At 40.0% G+C, this 19,980-nt stretch overlaps 1 protein-coding gene across 1 annotated transcript in view; it reads right to left on the minus strand.

The window, feature by feature from the left end:
* The window catches only part of SCUBE1 (signal peptide, CUB domain and EGF like domain containing 1), a 187,462-nt gene that overhangs the window by 15,973 nt on the left and 151,509 nt on the right, over positions 1–19,980 (minus strand). The window contains exons 10-11 of the mRNA XM_041426817.1: positions 5,323–5,439; positions 3,234–3,356 (exon numbers count right to left, since the gene is read on the minus strand). Coding sequence (XP_041282751.1) covers positions 3,234–3,356; positions 5,323–5,439 — 240 coding nt within the window. The remainder of the gene's footprint in view (positions 1–3,233; positions 3,357–5,322; positions 5,440–19,980) is intronic.

The following is a 19,980-nucleotide window of genomic DNA, read 5'->3' on the forward strand; positions in this document are numbered from 1 at the left end:
TTGTGAGAAAAGGCAGGAAGTGGCAAAAACCATAATGACAGATAGAACTACTTCTGAAATAAGCACAGATAAAGGGAGAGCATCTGGATTGAGATGTTGAGCTCATACTTGAAAACGAAACTCCCTTCACATTTTTAGACCTAAACTCTAGATCTGTCTTTCTCTCCTATCCTCCATGTTGGGATCTTTGTGCTCTATGAGCACAATTCTGCATCTTGATCTCAGAAGCAATAGGTAGCACTAATCACCTGAGATGTCCTTTCTTTGATTTGGAGGTACAGCTCTCTGATTTAACAGACCAACTACAACTGTGCACAGCGGTCTATTTACTTAGATGACCACTAAAATGGTATTTTTTAATTCTCTAACTCCCACTGACTTTTTAACTTTAGCTCCATGATTTATCTTCTGGGGCTAGAAAACTTCCCAGCCAGGCAGAGGTAAGGCAGCAGATGCTAGGATGGAGATGGATAGTCCTGCTGGCCCTTTCAGACACTGCTGAAATGCCCCAAACAATGCTAGAAGGGACCCTGTGCCACACACACAGAGATCAGAGAGCCATTTCTTATCAGTGCCTACAGCATGAGGCACTCTGCAGCTCATGTGAAGGAAAATTCCAGCTTCTCCTCTTGGCTTCATGGCAGGATGAAGACAGAGCACCCTGTAGATCTCACAAGTGACTCTTCACACTTGGGTAAGGAAGTGCTTGTGTTTCAGCTGAAAACATATGAAGTTGTTGTTAATTGTTGGAGCAGTCTCTGTGTTTCACCCTGAGAAGATGGTATGACACCGATAATCATAAACCTGTTTTTATTTTAATTTTGGATTGGAGTGTTACTTAAGTACATCTTTTCCCTCACAAATGATGAGGCTCATTCTTGGCTGCAGCTGGCACATGCCACCACTTCCTGCAGGGAGGAAGCCTCACTGATTCCCTCCTTTCCCCAGAGGGTTCACCTCTGCACTGTCTGCTGACCAAATGCAGCTGGGCACCTCTTCAAGCAGCTTTTTCACACTGCAGCAGCTACTTACATCTCAGCCAGGTGGCTGTAGGGCAGATCTTGCTTCAGCCCCACAGAAATGCTGCTTCAGGTACATGATTTTTCTCCAACTGTTTCTTGCTACTTCTTCCAAATCTGCTCACCTTAGAAGACATTTGTTTTTCTCACTGGTGACTGTAGTACTGTAAATGTCTTTTTTCCTACCTGTCAGCTTGCCAGCAGATGACACTGAGGTAGGGGTTGCTTCTGAAACCAGAGCTGTAGTAGCTAGACTGATTTGGGTCTACCAGGGCTTGGCAAAAGCCCACAAAAGCCATCATGAAACTGAGCAGTTCCAAAGCAGTAGCTAGCATGAGTATTGCCTGACTTGGTTTGAGTGCAGAGGAAGAGTCCCAGCAGCCTCCAGCTAGTTTGTATTCCTGGCCTCACTGGTCATGAAATATAAACATACACAAGTCCCATAAATGTGCCTGATGTTCACATTTCAGATATGGGAATAGTCATCCTGAACTTATCTCCCTCCTAAGTCTTCTATGTTGCTCTGGTGGCATCTTTAAAGAAACTATTTCCTTGGACTGAGGAGGCAACAAAACACAAAGTGCCACTGCTGAGCAAAAGAGGATTTTGTTACTGCAAATATCTCCAAATCATGCAGTATTCAGGATCGATAAATATAATTTTTCCACTTTTTACTGTGCTTTTGTAACAATTTAGAATATAGTTTCCTCTCAAAAATGTTGGTAATAAAGGCAGGTGATCAGCAGAGAGATGATGCTCATTGTAAGCCTCACTGAAGTCACCAACTACTAGAGTGTGTATCAGTAGACAAGGGTGTTTTATTTCCATCTTCCAGCTGAGCATTATAAATAATGAGGAGAAATTTACAAGCTGGAGAATATTTTCAATACAGCAACATTCTTAGTAGGCTGAGAGGGAATACAGCACAAGTAGTCTAACTTCATAGCAGACCTTCAAAAATTTTAGCCCCGGCTGCTAACTTACAAAATCCTTTCCAGAGGAATAACTGGTATATGGCAAGGAAGACCTAGTGGATAACTAAAAACCACAGTGAGCTATTTCTTGCTATCACAATGATTAGTTCTCTACATAGCAGGGAGGGTAATAGCCAGGAAATCAGGAAAGTGAAGCACTTAATTATGCTTAGGAAGAACATAGAGGCAAAGGCTGGAATTCAGCCTGAGGCTCTCACCCCCCACCCCACCTTAGTTATAAAGTGCTTTCTATACTGCTGTATCCATGTAAAAAATGCCACAATTGCATGATCACACGAGGCCAGTGTGTACTCTCTGCTACAGATTAAGCAGTGCTTTCTCTCAGTAAGTGCAGAGATTTCCTGAAGGGAGATCCCCCTTTTTCTTGTTCTGTCTTGCTCCCAATTAGATATTAGGCGTCATCCCCAAATGTGCCTATGAGAAGTTATTTGTGGCTAAAAAATTTGTCCATGAAAAACCCCAGGTATGCCATTCTCATTAAAAATATAAAAAAAACCCCAGAATTAAAATCTGACAGAAAATAATTTGGCTGTAACGATGATCAAAATTTGCTGTGCTTCACATAAGACTCCAGAAAAAGATGTTATCTCTTTAAAGGATACAGAAATTCAGGTCTGCCACAAAGTGGCACTAGCAGCATGTACCAAATTTTTCTGGTCTCAGGATTTGTGTTCATTTTGATTAATACTTTTGACACAGCTAGTGTCAGTACATTATATGACGCAGGACACCTTTAGAGATAACTTGAAAAATTGGGGTGTGGTTCTGTGATTGTAGGTATTAGGTCCTACCATGTCCTACTTGTAAACAGTTAAATATTTTGAACATTCTAAATTAGTGTTAGAGGTAAATAGAGTTATAGCTGACATTACAGTGATGGGAAGAAGGCAAATTAAGGACAAAAGTATAAAATATCTAAGATGATGATGATAATAATAATAATAATAATAATAATAATAATAATACTGTGAATAGACTCTTAAAAAACCCCACATTCCACATGAATAAAATCGAACATATTGCTCATTCGCTAATCAACCTTGAATTGTATCCTAGCCCATGGAGCTCCACAGGATCAGGTATTATCTGAGTTTATAAAACAAATTTGGGGATCTAGATTGTGAGAATGCGGCCTCTCTCAAACAAAACCATGGGCTTTTGCACCATCCTGGAGAACACAGTCACCACAGTCACCTCTGAGTCACACCTCCACACTTACCAACACAGTCCTTTTTATTCCAGTGCAGTTTCTTTCCAGGTGGGCAGACACACTCATAGCTCCCCATGGTATTAAGACATCCGAAGTCACAGCTACCATTGCTGATGCTGCATTCATCAATATCTGGAAACATATTTAAAGTTGTGAAGAGTCTTAACCATGTGTATACACATATACTGTACACGACTTGCATAAGGAAACCTATTTCTACTGTATCTTTTACATTGCAGCCCATATAAACATGTATAAAGACAGACAGTGCCGAACAACTTTAGCGCATCTTGCATGTATTTGTCCTTAAACCCTACAGCTCCTACTCTCCCAAGTATTTATGCATTTGATACAGTTTACTTGCCAGGACCAGTTACACTGAAATTCTTGGATACAAAACATGCTCAAAACTCTCTGCAGCATCTGAACAATAATGGACAATACAGAAAAATGGCATAAACCTCTGTGAAAACAAGGAAGTAAGTTCTCCACAGTGATTCTCAGAGTTTCTTTTAGAAGTTCAGGTGAAGGGGGAAATCATGCTTTTGAAAGAAACTAAGCAGTTAAAGTGTAGTTCAGACTTCCACTCCTCAAATAAAAATAAAAGGTAAAGCTTGCAAAAAAGTGAAGAAATTATCACATATGTTATCATTGACATTCCACAGAAAATCTTTCAACTTTTGATACATCAGAAAAGTATTTAGCCAGTATGAGCTGTATCCTTTTTAATCCATGCATTCAGCGTTCATATACTCATGCCAACATGGTCAATCTCTCATCTCCTCTCTTTCCACCACCAGAAAGAACATTTATTTATTTAATGAGCTGAAGTGACACCAAATCAACAGGAGACACACAGAATTCCTGATGCTCTGGCTCACTGGTAGACCTCAAAATTAAGCATGCAAGGACTAAAACTAATGACCAGCCTAAGTGGTAAAACGTGGGGCCTGGACAAGTCTGGATTCAGAGTTGTGGTTTTGTATCTGCTCATAATGGAAAAAAGCAGGAGGTTTGGATCCAGTTATGTTTTTACTCAAAGTTCAGCACTGAGTATTTCCAGTGAGAGTTTTGGTCCTTCTTCAGTTTTACTGAAAAGACTGAAGCTGAACTGAGGCTGAAGGTTATTTAAAGACTGAGGCAGAACCCCAAACTTTGAGGCTTTCCATAAATTAGTGCATTAAGTAATTAAGAAATTAACAGTGAAACTGAAGATCAGTCTCTCTACACCTCATATAACACAGGTCCCAAAAACTTTCAGACTCTGAATTTGCTTTCACAACTGCTTTCAAGTGGGGTCTGTTCCCAAACTGCTTCCTTAGATGGACTCTTATTTCTCCTCCTGCCTGCCCCTGCTCTTATCAGGAATTCATGTGATGCTTCTCCACAAAAGAGAGACCAGCATACACCTCCTACACCTTTCTCCCAAAAAAGAAGCCATGCAGAGATACCATTAGCAGTGTCTCATGTTGACATTACAAAATCAGGTGAACTCAGCCCTCAGAAGTGAGGGGCCAGCTTCTGTTTCTGCTACATTAGCTGAACCTCTAATTTGGTCACTGTGGTAATGCTACACTTCAAAAATATCCCTCTCCTAGATAATGAAACATTACAGCACCAATTCTTTTCAGTCATACCAAAAAGGTTGAAAGCAGGTCCCCAGAAGATGGGAGGATGATCCACCACAACCTTCTGTTATGCATTTTGCAAGCAGTTTATGTCACAGATTGGACAAATGGACAAATGCCATCAGAGCCAAAATATGTAAACTTTGCGAAACTGACTTCTTTCCCCGATTCTCTTTGTTGCCAGTCATATGATATCTCCCTGCAGTTGTGAGTAACCTCAGTCCTGAGGAAGCTCTGATCAAAAAATTGTGGGACATTGGTTTTCATTGGTGTTTTTCTCTTGGGAATACTTCAGCAAATTTGAGACACTTAAATTTTAGTCACACCCAGCTCATGATATTTTATGTTTATTTTAACATTATGTCTTTATCATCTTGAGTTATAAAACCTTAATCTAAAAGAATGAGTGGCTCTGTAAACAGTTCCCAAAGCAAACAAACACACACATAAGCAAAACTCAGTTTCCAAACCTCCACAATGCGTCAGTCCGTACAAGGTGTAGCCTTTGTTGCAGAGACACTCAAAGCTTCCAGGGTAGTTAATACAGGTGTGGTCACAGGTCCGTTCAAAGGAGCACTCATCTATATCTGAATTAATAGAAAAAGCATTAAGAAATCAGATTTAACCAGGTTACACTGAATGACTGGATTTTCTCACTGGGTTCGCTTTGTTTGTTACTGATAAAGTATCATTTGCCATCCTATGTAAAATCGGAATAAAATATCATTCTCATTCCTCTAGTGCCTTGTAAAGAAAATACTCACAGGTACATGGAGAAGAACAAGAAGAGATAATTTGGTAAAACACGATGAAAATTGTATTATGTACATTCCCCATTAGATGGCAACCTTTAACTTCTGATCATACTGACCCAGCAGCGCTGGGAGTATGGAGCTTTTGGGGAAGTTAGTAGCACAAAGGAAAAAAGATTTAGGTTGAATCAAGCAATTCCCTCTTTCACTGACTAATATGCTGACATCCTGCCCACCAGAACAGGGAGTTGCTCCCAGACTTCTGCTCTGCCTTACAAGACTGTACAGACTTGAAGAGGGTAAGCAAAACACTGCTGGAGAATAAGGCCCCACAAGGAATGGACAGGTTGCACCTAGCACTGAAAATATTAGTCCAAAGCCTACATTCTACCCAACGCAAGAAAATATGACTTCTTCCCATTAAAAAAAGTCAGGCAGCTCTAATCATCACTGCTTAGTAATGTGAAACCCTGGTTTACACTGTCTCTTCCATCTAGCAAGCTATGAAAGCACATTGCTTCCATTGCAAGGCTTTGCTGAACGGTGCTGTGGAGGTTGATTTGACAGCAGCCCTGACAGAATGGACTTGCTGAAAACATTAAAGGTACCTTAACCAGCAATCTGTGCAAAATAACACTTTTGAGTTAATTTTATTGTTTTTTTAAAAAAATTCTCTTCTGTGATTAATTTTTCTGCTTACAGGTCAGAAAATTGACTACAATGACATTATTTGAGAGTGGTCATTTCAACAAATCTCATTCCTCCAATATTACTGAGTTATAAATGAATGGAATAGCATTCCTATGACAATTTCCACATTTTCTAGAGCTAGTTTTTAAGAACAAAACCTGAACAACAACATTGCAAAATGTAACTTAGACTTTCATATTGTATATGCTTGGAAAGCTGTTGGTATTTGAAAATACTTGAAAACTCACCATGCTTCAGGAGATTCTAACCCAATTCCTATATCCAAGTATTATTTACATAGTTTTGACATTTCATTAAGCATTCTAGGTCTGATTCTGTTATTATAAATACAAATACTTACCTTTCTGAACTATAAAATTAAGATTTCCTGTATTTGTACACAAACCCAAATCTGTGTGAGAGTTTATGCAGAAATTTAGAATGACACATACAGCTACATTTTATATGACCTAAAACTTTAAATGTTTCAAAATACTCGCACAAAATATAATTTACAATGCGGGAAGCAACTGTTCAGGCAAATGCATAACATAAAATGAAATAAACATGAAGAAGAGAAATCTGTGTTGTCCAGTTTTATGTGTGCATAACAATCACTTTCTATGATAAAAGTCACAAAAAGATGACAACTGAGTTTTTTCTCTTTCTTACACCGATTTAATTTTAAGTGAATTTAAAAATCTGTTTTTAAATATCATCATTTGAGTTCTGAAAGTAATTTCTTTTTAAGGTTTCTTTTATAGTCTTGAAAATGTGCAGCTTTTGAATACACATAAATGGCAAACTGTTTCATCTTTCTCTAAATAAATACACAAAGTAAAATCATTTGGGAATGAACACTGCAGCTATAGTTTAAAGGATTTTTAATGCCTAAGAAGCCAAATCATACATCATGGTTTCATTCATGTGTAACCTCATTCACTATGTGGAATTGCAGGAAATTTACAAAAGCAGTTCATTTTCTGGCCTCTGACTTACCTTGGGATTCTCTTTTTCAGAACCAATTTAGTATTTATGTACAGTGATCTTATCCTGCACTAGTTTAGTCCATAGTGTTTATGCACTGCTTTCCCATGCAGAACTGTGTGTTGCTGCATATATGGCTTGGTTTTTTCCCGTTAAGGAGGATGTACTTTCCTCTTTGCCCGTGGAAGAACAGTCTGCTTGATGAGGTGACCACTGCTTGCCAACTACCACGCACTCAGGATGGCCAAATGCATTTCTGCTCCATAGCTTTTTTCACCCTTTAAACCCCTCTTCCCCCTCCTGCTGCTGCTCTCAGACACTCAGGCTGCTGAGTTCAGCATCCTGCTGGAACAAGGGAAGCCCCGGCACAGGCTCCCCTGGCTGAGCCTCAGCCCCGACTGCTCCTGGCTGAGGCAGGCAGGGAGGGACCCAGCTTTCTACACAATCACCAGTCCCCTGAGGAATTCAGCACTTGTCATAGAAAAGGCAAAAAAATGCACCACATACTCTTCATTACAAGAAACTGGTGGTGTGATACAGGATGCTGAAATCCTCCCCCCGCCTTTTCTTTTTTTTGAAACTTTGAAATCTGTACTCTGGATGATGTTATCCCCCAGGCTTCCAGGAACTTTGAAGCTGGCCCTCACACATCTGTGGTGCTTCACAATACCTCTCCATATTTAGCCTAAAAGGATGTGCTTATTTCCCACCACACTCATGACACAGGTGTATGTCACAAGACCCCACGGAGTTGGGAATTTGACCTTCACAGCCTGGGTTTCAAATCCTGCTTTACCACAAGAACAGGGAACAAACATGGGGATCTAAACCCTGTCTCCTCTGTACAAGCAACTCTACAAAATCTGGTAGCCTCATCTATTTAAGAGAAGTCAAAAAAATACAAAAGCAGAGATGTGGCAGGTTGCAGTCCAGTTCCCACCACCATGTATACACTTGAACACAAACATTTGGGAATTGTGTTGCTCTGAATTTTCCCCCTCCCACACCCCAAAATAAATACTTATAAATTAACTTCCTGGGTCTGAGGTACTCTTAAAATGATTTAAAGTTATTAAAATTTATTTTCTAAACTGTTTTAAGATAAAAAGTCAAAATCTTGTGGTTTTGAAGAACTGCGGTGGAAAACTTCAACTTAAAGGTGAAGTCCGTATTCTGTTTTTGGTTGCATTTGGCATAAATTCATATGCAGTCCAAGCTGTCTCTGAACATTTCAGATTTGCTAACGCACTTACCTGACATCAAACACATTTTTTAATTTCACTTAGCCAAAAATTCATGGCACATTCAACACTGTGATCAGCATAGGTGACTGTGTCATTTCAGCATATTGAGGTGTCTTCATAGCTGAGCTGTGTGAGGCTTACCGGGACTATGGGGCCAAATTCACTGCTAGTAGCACACAATTAGTTTCCTGCCAGCTTTTTTTAGGAATGCTAATGATACATATAAAATCTAAGAAAGAGCTCCCTACTTTACAGCAGACCCAGTGGAAGTGCCAAGTTCAGGGGTTGGAGCAGGTGACCTCTTAAGGTCTTTCCCAGGCTCCACCATGGATTCATGGGTACCCTGGCAGTGCCAGACTTCTCTTCATGGTGTTCTGTGCTGCTAACAGCTCTCGTTCCAGTCCCTGTTTCCAAGACATCAAGGCATCATCTCAGGCTGAATAAAGTCCAATATCTCTTTTAGCATGTTCTCACCTCCAAAGAGAATGTTTGAGGAAACACTCCCTAATTTTTCCCTAGAATGGATTCAACTAGAAGAGATTGTTCAATGGTTTAATTAAAGAGCAGGATTTCCCTGGGGTTTTGAGGGAAGCAATTTTTGGCAGTGGTGACCACGCTCGATAATATTAGTTTGGCTAGGTTCCTATTATTTCAAGTCAGCATTTCGATTTTATTTTGGATTTTTCAATCATACGTAGCTTTTATTTATTTTTTTTCAGTTCAGGCTTTACCATGTCAAACAATCCCATAATGATCTTTATTTTTCTTGAATGTAAAGTTTTTTAGTGGGTGTCAGATTGTCAGTACTGCAAAATAAATTCTTTTGTCTCCAGAAGGGAGCTACCAGAGATCAAATTTCTTCTAAGTTTCCTCAAACAGATGTGTCTCAAAGGTGACCTGAGGGAGCAGGGAATAAAGCAGCTCATTTTCTGTGCTCATTCAAGTCCCTGCCCTTTCCACTGGTGCTGCCACTAGACTCCCAATTACAGTAGCACCAATTGTTCTGTGGTTTGTGTGATGTGGACACTGACTCATTTGTGGACGTAGAGCGCAGGGCACCCAGAAGCCATCACACAGCGGTGATTTTTGCTAAGCCTAGACCTGAGCTGGATTCCAACCAGCAGCTCTGAAGTGAAAGGCTCCTTTTTGTACTCTGTTTCCAGCCCTCAGACACAGTACCCTGTACTCCTGATTGTCTTTGCTCTAAAATTAATTTCAGAGTAATTAAAAGGAACCAGTGATCAGGAAATCAAAGCACAAAGCAGGACATTTCCAAAAAACCATTAGCATTACAAACAAGCAGACCAGCACCAGACACACCAGGTGAGACTGGTAAATCTGGCTGGATTTAGGGGTGTTTTAGAACTGCAGACTGATGTAGGAATTGCTGTGACTCCCTGATAGAACACACGTATGCAAAACTCACTTGCACAGAGGTGAGATTTGAGGGTTGTGGTTAGAGAACTGAAGAATTAAATGCCCAGATTCCCAATTTCACATTAAAAATCTACTTCAAAAATGAGGACTGTCCTGTCTTTGTTTTCCTTAATGTAATTTTGTTACTATTAAGAACTATTAAGTGAAGAAATTGTTTATAGAAAACTAATGGACATCTCAACAGCTTTTCTTGAGACATACACTAAGTAGCTAGGTCAAATTATGAAACTGGGAGCCTCCTTCCAAAACACAGGCCATATATCATAATTGCATAAGAGTTTAGTCTTGAGCCTGGAGTATTTTTCACCTGATCTGAAAATAAAAGCACCAAGGAGAGATCACTGTTATTTGGTGGTGCTATTTGTGCTACAGATCACTGTTACTTGGTGGTGCTACAGAGAGCAAGACAGGAGTGGCTCAAAGGCAATCAACAAAAGCTATAACAGCCATGAGGAACAGAGTGCAGACTGTAAAGGTCCTGGACATTGTAAACAGAAAACCCATCTTACATTTGATTTGTCTGCGTTTGGAGAGGCAAGACATGATAACTGCATATTTGCAAAATAGATAAATTAAATTTAGATATACTATTTCAAATAGAAGTAAAACAGAAAATAAGTATTTTTTACTATGAAATTAAATGTGCAATAAAAATAAAATATGTCTATCTCTACTATCAGCTCTTTCATCAGCAGAAGTGACTGATGACACCCTGAACACTAGTCGATCACTCAAAACTAGTGATTTTTGGTATTACAACAATACTTTAAAGTGCTATTGCAGCTGTGAGTCCATACAGTCCCAATCCTCCCAGTAAGCTTAGGTATACCTTGATTATGGCAGCAAAGATTTTTTTTCTACCTCGTAACTGCTGCCCAGGCTGCTATGGAGAATATCCACCATAAGGAACCTGTGGGTTTCAGATTTAGGTGCTGGTGGGGGTTGAGCCACAGTCTGGGAGCAGTGGCCCAGGTGTCCCAGTGTAGTGGGAACACAAAGCCACTCTCAGGGCGCTGGGGTTATCTCCTAACAAAGCCACATTCTCCTCGTGCAAAGGCCCACAAGATGTAGCTCTGTTTTGTCCATCTCACACAGCCCTGGTTTATTTTTAACCCCCAAGCCAGATGTGGACTCAGTGTGGAGCACCCCAGGCCATGCACACAAGCCAAACTCAAGTTTAGTCAGAATGTTTTGTGTTCACCTTTCTCAGCTTCTAAGTTATCAGCTCCTCTGAGAAACAGAGCCTTTCCTTGTTCTCATTCATTAAGCACACATACATAGAAACTCTAAAGAAGTGTTACTTGATGTTTTTAAAATAAACACTAATGCTTTTTTTTTGTATGTATTTTGGCTGAAAGTTATATTCTGTCTTCTCCTGCCCCCACCTCCAATTTCTGTGGGGAGCTGATACCACCCATGTAATGTTGTTCACCTCACGGCCGAGCCAGCCTGGTTTCCAACAATATTTGACAGACATTAGGGAAACCACATATCTTAATCTGAGTGGTTGCTGGGCCACAAGGAGTCATGCTTCAAGCTATGTTCCCCAACAAATGCTGGTTTAAATTCAGTGCTGGGAAGGTATTGTTTTGTTGCAGCAGCCATGTGATGGGGTTTGCACCACATCTCAGGTTTTTTTGATCCACAGTGACTTAGCCTTGTTCACAGTTAGTAAAAATGCATCCTCCATGTCAGCATGTAGCTCTTTAAAACACAGCCAGCCCTGATAAGAGAATGGCTTACAGCTAACTTCTCCTTAAGTTTCAAAGCCTACAAAAATAAAATCAATGAGAAGGAAGCAGAGAACGATTCAGTAATGTACAAATCTTCTACTTCATTACCTTCCCACTGAGTGCTTCTGGAGCAGGCTAACACCAAGGGTAGAAAAAATAGCCATAACCCCAGGCCTTTAGAAGTAATTGAAAACCCACACCCATTTAGACTTCCCACTGCATTACTGAGCTGCAATCATCTTGCTGCTGAGACTTAATTGTTAATAACATACCTAATGACCTGCAGAAAAAATAGATCCTGTATTAATTGCTGTACTTTTAATGGGAAGTGCTAAGTGCCCAGGTAGCACAGTCTCATCTTGTAGTTCAGAAATTTGAGTGGGAAACTGTCCATTATGACTAATGTTGACTTGGACTAAAGCATTTATTTATATAAGAACTTTATTGTTCACAGTTAAGTGTGTATTGTTCACAGATTAGTGAAGACCAAATGTAACCCACTAATCAGGGGCTGAAACACTTCTGAAGGAAATTGATTCTGTTCACAAGGAAATGTGCTTTTTATTAGAGATGATTTGTTAGAATGCAAAGAAGTAATAAAACAAATAAATGTATATAAACAGCAAAAGAAACCTGCAGTATATGTTTGAGACAGAGGCAATAAATAATTAGAAACCTGTGACTTATTATGTAAGCATCCCACGGGGGAGGTATTTAAAGGATTTAGCAGTACACAATGAAGTGACTGCTACTCAGCTTCAGGGACAGGCACACAGTATATAGCTGTACTAAGGACAAATGTTACCACCTGCCTCATTCTGCCTCACAGCCTCAGGATGCTGTCTGTATGTTTTTATTTGGTATATTGAGATCGTGGAAACAGCTTGTTTTCATCTTCCTCCCAGCTTATCTGTACCTACAGTATGTTCAATAACCCCCTCTCTCTGCTCCTGGGGCTGTCACTCCTAGGACAGACCACGTCTTTCTGTGTCTTCATACAGTACCAAAGGCAATATGAACACTCCATATAGCCCTGGTGCAAGTGCAGTTTAGGGAGCCACAGCTGCCTCTGTTGTTTATCATTTTGGTCTGATCATTTTAGATACTCTTGTTTTGCTCTAAGGAATATCTGGGCATCGGTAACTTCTGCTGTTACTGTGTGTTCTCACACTTCTGCTACATGTCTGAAATTGAATAATGTCTTCCAAGACATAATCCAGAAACTGGATGTTTATTTTGATAGAATGAGGATATTTAATGCCAACATTAAATACTCATACTCATTCAGTCCAACCTCCTGTACTTAAGCAGCGTCCAGCATTTTGCTTGGTAAACTCCAAAAGCATGCCTGTCCCAGAAGGGATTGTCTAGGTGTTTTCCTGAACAGATCCCTTAATCTTTTCCATCAATTTAACTTTCAGAGTTTAAATTGGTGTTATCCTTTTTAACTGCTAAATTTTGTAAAAGCTGAATAATTTATATTAGAAAGTGCAATTTATACCTGATCCTTTCAGGAATAAGCAGGTACCTACTTTTAGATTTCTCGTATTATTTTCTTGGGACTGAGGTTACACACAAGAAAGTAGGAATGATTCCAACTAAGCAGCTCCCTTGGGCTGGCTGCCTCTACTAATTCCTGTGAATTCACCTCAGTTCAAAAGACAGCAATCTTTCATTGGCCCCTTCGGTGTTTAGAGGAACTGCAGCAAGGCAGATCCTTCTTTGATGCTAAGCACCAAGGGGACTGCTGTTCACCCAGCAAACTCATCACTCTCATTAACATCACAGCAACTGGTTTCCCACTATTTACCTAGACGTTAAAGCAAAGGGAACTGCTTTTAGGAAAAACAAGACAGTACATTTGGGAAGGTCTTTAAAGGCAATGGCAGCTTGTTTCCTTTATCTCTGCTATCAGACCTTATCAAAAGAGACCAGTTGCACTTCCTGTGAACGACCCTGCTATCTCTGGAGTTTGAAAACAAAAGGAAAGCAGGTTAAAAAACGAGTATTGGCAATAAAATTGTAGCCCTAGATTCTTTGCTCTCTCTCCTCAGTAAACACAATCTTTTCATTAGGAACTCTTCCAAGTGAGCTTTATGTGATCTCACGTAGCAACAAATTAATTTTTCCCTTCTCTTTTAATTTTCTTTCAAAAATTCCATATTTAGTTTTTCTTCCACACAGAATCCACAAGCTCCTTCTCCTCCACAAGCTTCCCTCAGGACTTCCTCTGAGTCTGCAGAAATGGGGTTGTGGAACAACATCTCACTGCAGTAAACGCCTGTTGCCTTAACGCTCGTGTGTGTTCCCTTAACGCGTGTGCCAAGTCGAGTGACCACCACTAATTCCTCTTCCTGTCAGCCCTGCAGAGCCACGTCTGCTCCCAGGCACTATGGCTTTGTTCTGCCTCAAGCATCAGCCATGGATTTGCTTGCTTTTGCATCACCAAGAGCTTTGCTGAAGGGATGGGAAAGTTTATGCTTTTGGATGGAAACTGCAGAATCTGGCAATTTTCAGCCAGGCAAAAGTTGGCAGCCAACTTTGGAATCTTTGGGGGTTTCTTTGACTGTAGGTGATGGGATTTGGACTAAGGCTTTTTCCATAATGAAATACATCATCATTATCACCACCATTATTATTATATTATTATTTCTCTGCTGTTTGACTAAAAAAAATATTTCTGATATGTTTCCCTGCAGCAGTGTGGAAGACCTCACCATCTGATATTTTTGAGGATAGTACTAAACTTAAAACAGAATAACAGTAGAGGATTACCTGATAAATTAAATTTTGGCAGATAATAATTTTTTCTAATATTTTAAATATGGTTGAGCAAAACTACTTGCTAAATTTCAGTCCTGCAAGCAGAGTTGGGGAACAGCAGTGTCAAATTTTCACCATGTGACTGCTGAGGAGGGAAAGGTGCCTGGCCTCAAGTGCGAAGCCAAGTTTCCCTCTTCCTCTGATTTGTAGTCTGAGCTCAGTTCTGAATTTGGTCAGCTGTCCTAGCAGAGAGCAGAGAGAAAACCAATGCTGGTCACCAGAGACAGCTCTGCAGATACTTTCAAATAGAGAAGTTAAAAAAAGAAAGGGATTTTTTTTTTTTTCAGGTAAGAAAGTTTTCCTGGTCTCTTACGGAATATGAAAAAAACCCTATTAATAACTAGAAACAATGGTATAAAATTAGTAAATCTGTCCAAGGTCACAGGCACAAAGTGAGCCTAGGGAAGTGTTCTATAAAGGCATTTGGAAGGGAAGATTTCAAATTCTTATGGTTTTCTCTGTTTAGCACATCACACTTAACCTCACCACGGCAGTTCTCTCATCCTGCCTTTTCTGCACACTGCTATCTTTGTGAATAACAATTTTGAGAGGATTTCCAAATAATTTTTAAGACATGTAAAAATGCACTGTAGGGATCTGAACCTGAGTAAAGCACCATTATCTTTTAACATCCAAAGCTAATAGTATAAAAAATGCCTAAGTACACTTAACGGTATAATTCATTTTTATAACCTATTACTTTTAAAATCAATAGGAAATTAGTTAAGCTAAGCATTTTGTCAGATCACAGGAACTACAAAATCTTCCCATGATTGCATCAGTAAGGGATGGAAGTGCTTGGTAGAAGGCCAAAGAAAGTCCAAATACATTTTCAACTTCAGCAATGGGAAATCAGAGAAAGGTCAAGAAAACTGTGATAAATGAGCCTGATTCAAAACTGTACTGAATGCTTAACCTGGAGAATGCCAAGTGCCGCAACAGCCAGTGGCATTTTTGATAAAGTCAAAGCTGTTATGTATGTTAGCACCAATGAAGTTGTAGCACTGTGGGCACCTTGGATGACAACTCTTTTCAATGTATGAGCATTTCAGGGACTGATCTGTGCAAGCACATCTTCACTGCTCTGTGAAAGGTGCACTTGTGCTAATACATGCATTGCTTGGCAGAAGTGGGGATCGCCCTCCTCAACACATCTCTGATGCTGAATTAATTTGTTTTATAGCTTCCTCACATTAGGTACTGATTGTCTTTGACATATGATTTTGAAACAGAAGTATTTATGGTACGAAAATACAGATCCTCTTGAGCCAATTTGTATTTCTCTATGTGACACAACCACTTCCCAGCTACACAAGCTCCTCCATGCTTTGAGGGCTGAATCTGCTGTGACATGAAGTGAAAGAGAGATTATGACCAGAAAAGCAAAAGCCTAATTTTCTGTGTGAAGGACATCTCAAGACTGGAGACAAAAGTTGTGCCAATGCTTGGACTTCCCAGACACTGCCCTTGCTCTTGAGCCTATGCTTACCAGTCCCAGCTCCTCCTCACCCCTCTCCATTACTTGGGGGCTTTGTTGTCCTCAGGTTCCTCCATTAATCTCAGGAACCCAGAAGGAGGGAATTGGCTTTGGCTCCTATTACATTTATCCTCTTACCATTGTTTTGGTAGGACAATCTAAAATGCAATTAAAGTCAATACTTTTCCAGTGTTTTTATAAGGAAAGAAGTACTTTTATCAAGATGTTGCCAGGATTTTATAAGCAAATGTATAATTTTCCGGTATCAATCATTTCCGAAGGCAAAGGCAAGCTGAGTTATCTACTGTTATTATAGGAATAAACTGTGCTACTATGTCAAGAGCCTGGGGAAGGAGAAGCTATACATCAAGAGAAGTGTATGAAAAGAAACTTCAGGCAGGTTTGTTTTCCTACAAACATAAATATGTTTACTAGTCTGCACTCTGCTCAAACCACTATTTACACAGCAACTCTCTAAGAGCAGCTTAACAGCCTGAGGAGAACATAATAAAGGCTTTACCCTTTCTGTATCAAGGGAGGAATATTCCCTCTATCCTGCAATACATTTGATTTTTAGCTATATTTTTTTTAAAAGAGAAAACTGTTCAGGTTGCTGAGGTGTTATCTCTATCACCCTTTAGTAGGAGCTGCTAGTGAGACTTCTTGGAGGAACAAGGGACTAGTCTGGGTAAAAACATGCCTGGTGTTATTTGATGGTGCTGAAAGAGCAAGTACAACAACACAGTTTCAGTTTTCATCTGAGTTTGAGAACTCAAATGCAGCATTTCCCTTCACTTCCTGTGGACCTGCGCATTCCCAGCTTGCTTCAAGCTCTTGCTGAGGTCAAGGGACCACTGAATATACACAAGAATTGCTGTTCTCTGGCTCTGCCTCAAAGGCTTGCTTAAAAACCCTGCCCAGAATGGCTGGCCTCTGCAGAATCCCAGCACGTATCCCTCTGAAAACACCAACACCATGCCTCAAAATTCCTCCACCCAGCAAAAACCCAGAAGACACTCCTATTCCACTGACTCAATATCTGAGCTTAGATTTTTGGTTTTATTTCACCTGTCCTAACTAAGGCCTCATCTCCAAGCTACCAAAAGAAAGAGTAGTGGTTCACAACATGGCTAATGTAAGAAAAATCACACTCCTTTGTTTCAATAGGTTAGGCTTTTACTCTCATTAGAAGAAAATAATCAAACCAGGGCACTTTTGAAAGGCCCGGGAGTGTGGATGCAAGCATAGAAAAATGAAACTCTATAATATTTGGGATAGGGCTGTGATTTGATTGCAATTCTGTTTAGCACTCAGGGTATAGGCTATCTGACCATAATCAGTGTGACTGAATGCTTGAGCTCAGTAATATGGCATTAATGTGCCATACTGGAGAATAGATATACACATATAGTCTTTCTCTGATTCTCTTTAAAAACAATTCCTTTTGAATTACAGCTTTCAGCATGATTTATCAACAGATTATTGTTTGTGGAAGAATGCTACCTTCCTGCTCAAACTATTCCAAGGCTGACTCATATCCTGGTAATTCATTAATACATAACATGATTCCAGTCCAGTAAAGTAATTTCTGCACTATACAAGTCATATATCCTACAACATCAACTGAAAAATATATCTCAAATTCTCTTTCTAAACACTAATGGAACATTTTGTTTGGCTTCCCACACACATCATCAAGAGGAGGGGGCCAGATAGAGCTGTAAAAAGCAATTTGATAGCAGTGTGCTTTATAGAGTTTAACAGTATAAGAGCTACCATACTGAATGAGACCTGAGGTCAAACTAATCTACTATCTAACAACAGTAGCCTATGTCAGAAGCTTCATGGGAAAACAGAAGTGAAATAATCTGTCCCATCTGCACTCTCCACATTAGGTCTCATTCTATTAGAAAGTGATTTAAAGCCTAGATTGTGAGGTTTAATAAGCCTTCCAAGAAGCAGCAAGCAAAGAACATTCCCCTTTAACTTATGAAAACACTGCTGCAGAGGGGAGAACTGGAGATGGTGGAGGGATGTGTTTGTTTTCATGTTTCAGCAGACTTAATTGCTACAACCAACACTGCAGATACTATCACTTGGCAAACAAACTTGTACTGGCTAGAGCTGTTTTTACTTCATACCTGGGGCATTTATTGTTTCTGAGTATGATCTTGCAACCCTTTTTTCTCACAGAGGCAGACTGTACCAATAGTCACAGTCTCACTGACACCCAGTGTAACAGAAAGGATTTGAGAAGTATGCCTTTCATTGACAGTGTAACATGTTGCTTACCCAATGGAGTATTTTTTAATCTTGATGCAAGAAGCAATATGGTGCTTGTCATAAGTAAGATATTTTTGGAAGGCTCAGTGGTGCAGAATGCCAGAGAGAAAATCTGCACAGGGAGTGAACACCATCAGTGACAGGGAAATCATCCTGAGTTTTCTTTCTCTGAGCTAGTCTAATTTCTACAAGCAGCTCCCACTATCTCCTCCAGAGCATTGGTGCCTGGTTCTTGAGCTACACTGTCCTGGCAGCTGAACCAGCATTGTCTGTGTATCAAGAACTCCCACAATTAAAACACACTTGGGCCAGACTCAGCTGGACTGGATGAAAATCAGCAACAAGCCAACGTATTTTATATGTTAGGGTACATTTGTCTGATGGGGATGGGTATATGAGTGCATTTGCTTTTCTGTGTGTTTAATGGGGGAAGAAAAGCAAAGAGAGGGTACAGTAGACCAACAGCGAAACTTTCCACCCTTTTTCACTGGAAAGTTGAACCATGTTGATAAACTGAATCTGAGTGGCCAGATGCTCCAGCCCTGACTTCTATGCTCTGATCTGTTTTGTTATCTTAGATGAGTGATTGTGTCCTATATAAATCAATGCAAGGGGTGCATCCTAATCCTGGGACCTACATCAGGTTATGTGACTGGGACAAGGCCTGTTGCTTTGTTGAGTTATATGACCAAATGTGAATGGCAGGTCACTGTCATGTAACCCAAGGGTGCAAACCTCTTTGGCTAGTTTTTATTTTCTAATTTGGTTATTCTGTGTCAAAGATGGCTGGCGATTCAGTGCTGCTGGTGTGGATGCACTGATTTATTTGGCATTAAACTGATCCTTTATATCCACATTTATCATCAGTGGTTCCACACAGAAAAGTATAATGAAATCTTTGTATCTAATCTTTAGGGGCTTCTTTAGGCCAAAAATAATTCCCACAAACACCTTCTATCTGTCCTTCCCTGTATGATGAATCCCTCATTTCATACTCATTTTCAAAACAGAGATACCGTGCTGGGAGATCCAAATTTTACCCTGGGAAGGCAAATAGCGCATATTTCATACAGTTAGAAGATGGACATTATGAGAGGTGATTACCTACCCAGTTAATTGGGCAATGTTTCAAGACCAGACCTGCAGGATCCTTGGATCACAGACAACTACTACTGTGTTTTTCAAGGTGCTATTTTTCTTTCTCTCATTCTGGGATGAAAGAAGGCTTCTCCTGACAGTAGGCTTTGGAAGCCCTATGTAAAGCTTATGTCCCTCTACTGACAGATATGTAGAGATATAAAACAAAAACCAACCAAAAAAAAAAATACCCCAGGAAACAAAAAATCCAGAGCTGGACAAGGTTTGAGGTGTATTGCAGGACAGCACTGGAAAATGCTGCCAGAGTGACTAAGGAAATTGCTTCAATATCTCCTCACTGCTCTAGGCCATTACTCCCAGTTGCTCCACTCTGTGAGCATCAGGTCTTGAGGAACACTTGTCTAGAAGTGTGGCTGAGGAGAGAGGAAGGGTGGTACAGTGGGGCATATGAAGCACATTTGTTTTCAATGAAAGAAAAGTACAAATATCAAATATGATGGTGTTAATGCTCATGTCTTGTACTGAGAGAGAAAACCACCTCAAACCAGCTGTACTTGGACCTCTGCTGGAGAGCTTTGTAGCTATCTAAATATAGCAAAAAGTG

This window comes from Onychostruthus taczanowskii, unplaced genomic scaffold (assembly GCF_017590055.1).
Source record: "Onychostruthus taczanowskii isolate IOZ18803 unplaced genomic scaffold, ASM1759005v1 scaffold95, whole genome shotgun sequence".
Taxonomy (NCBI): Eukaryota; Metazoa; Chordata; class Aves; order Passeriformes; family Passeridae; genus Onychostruthus; species Onychostruthus taczanowskii.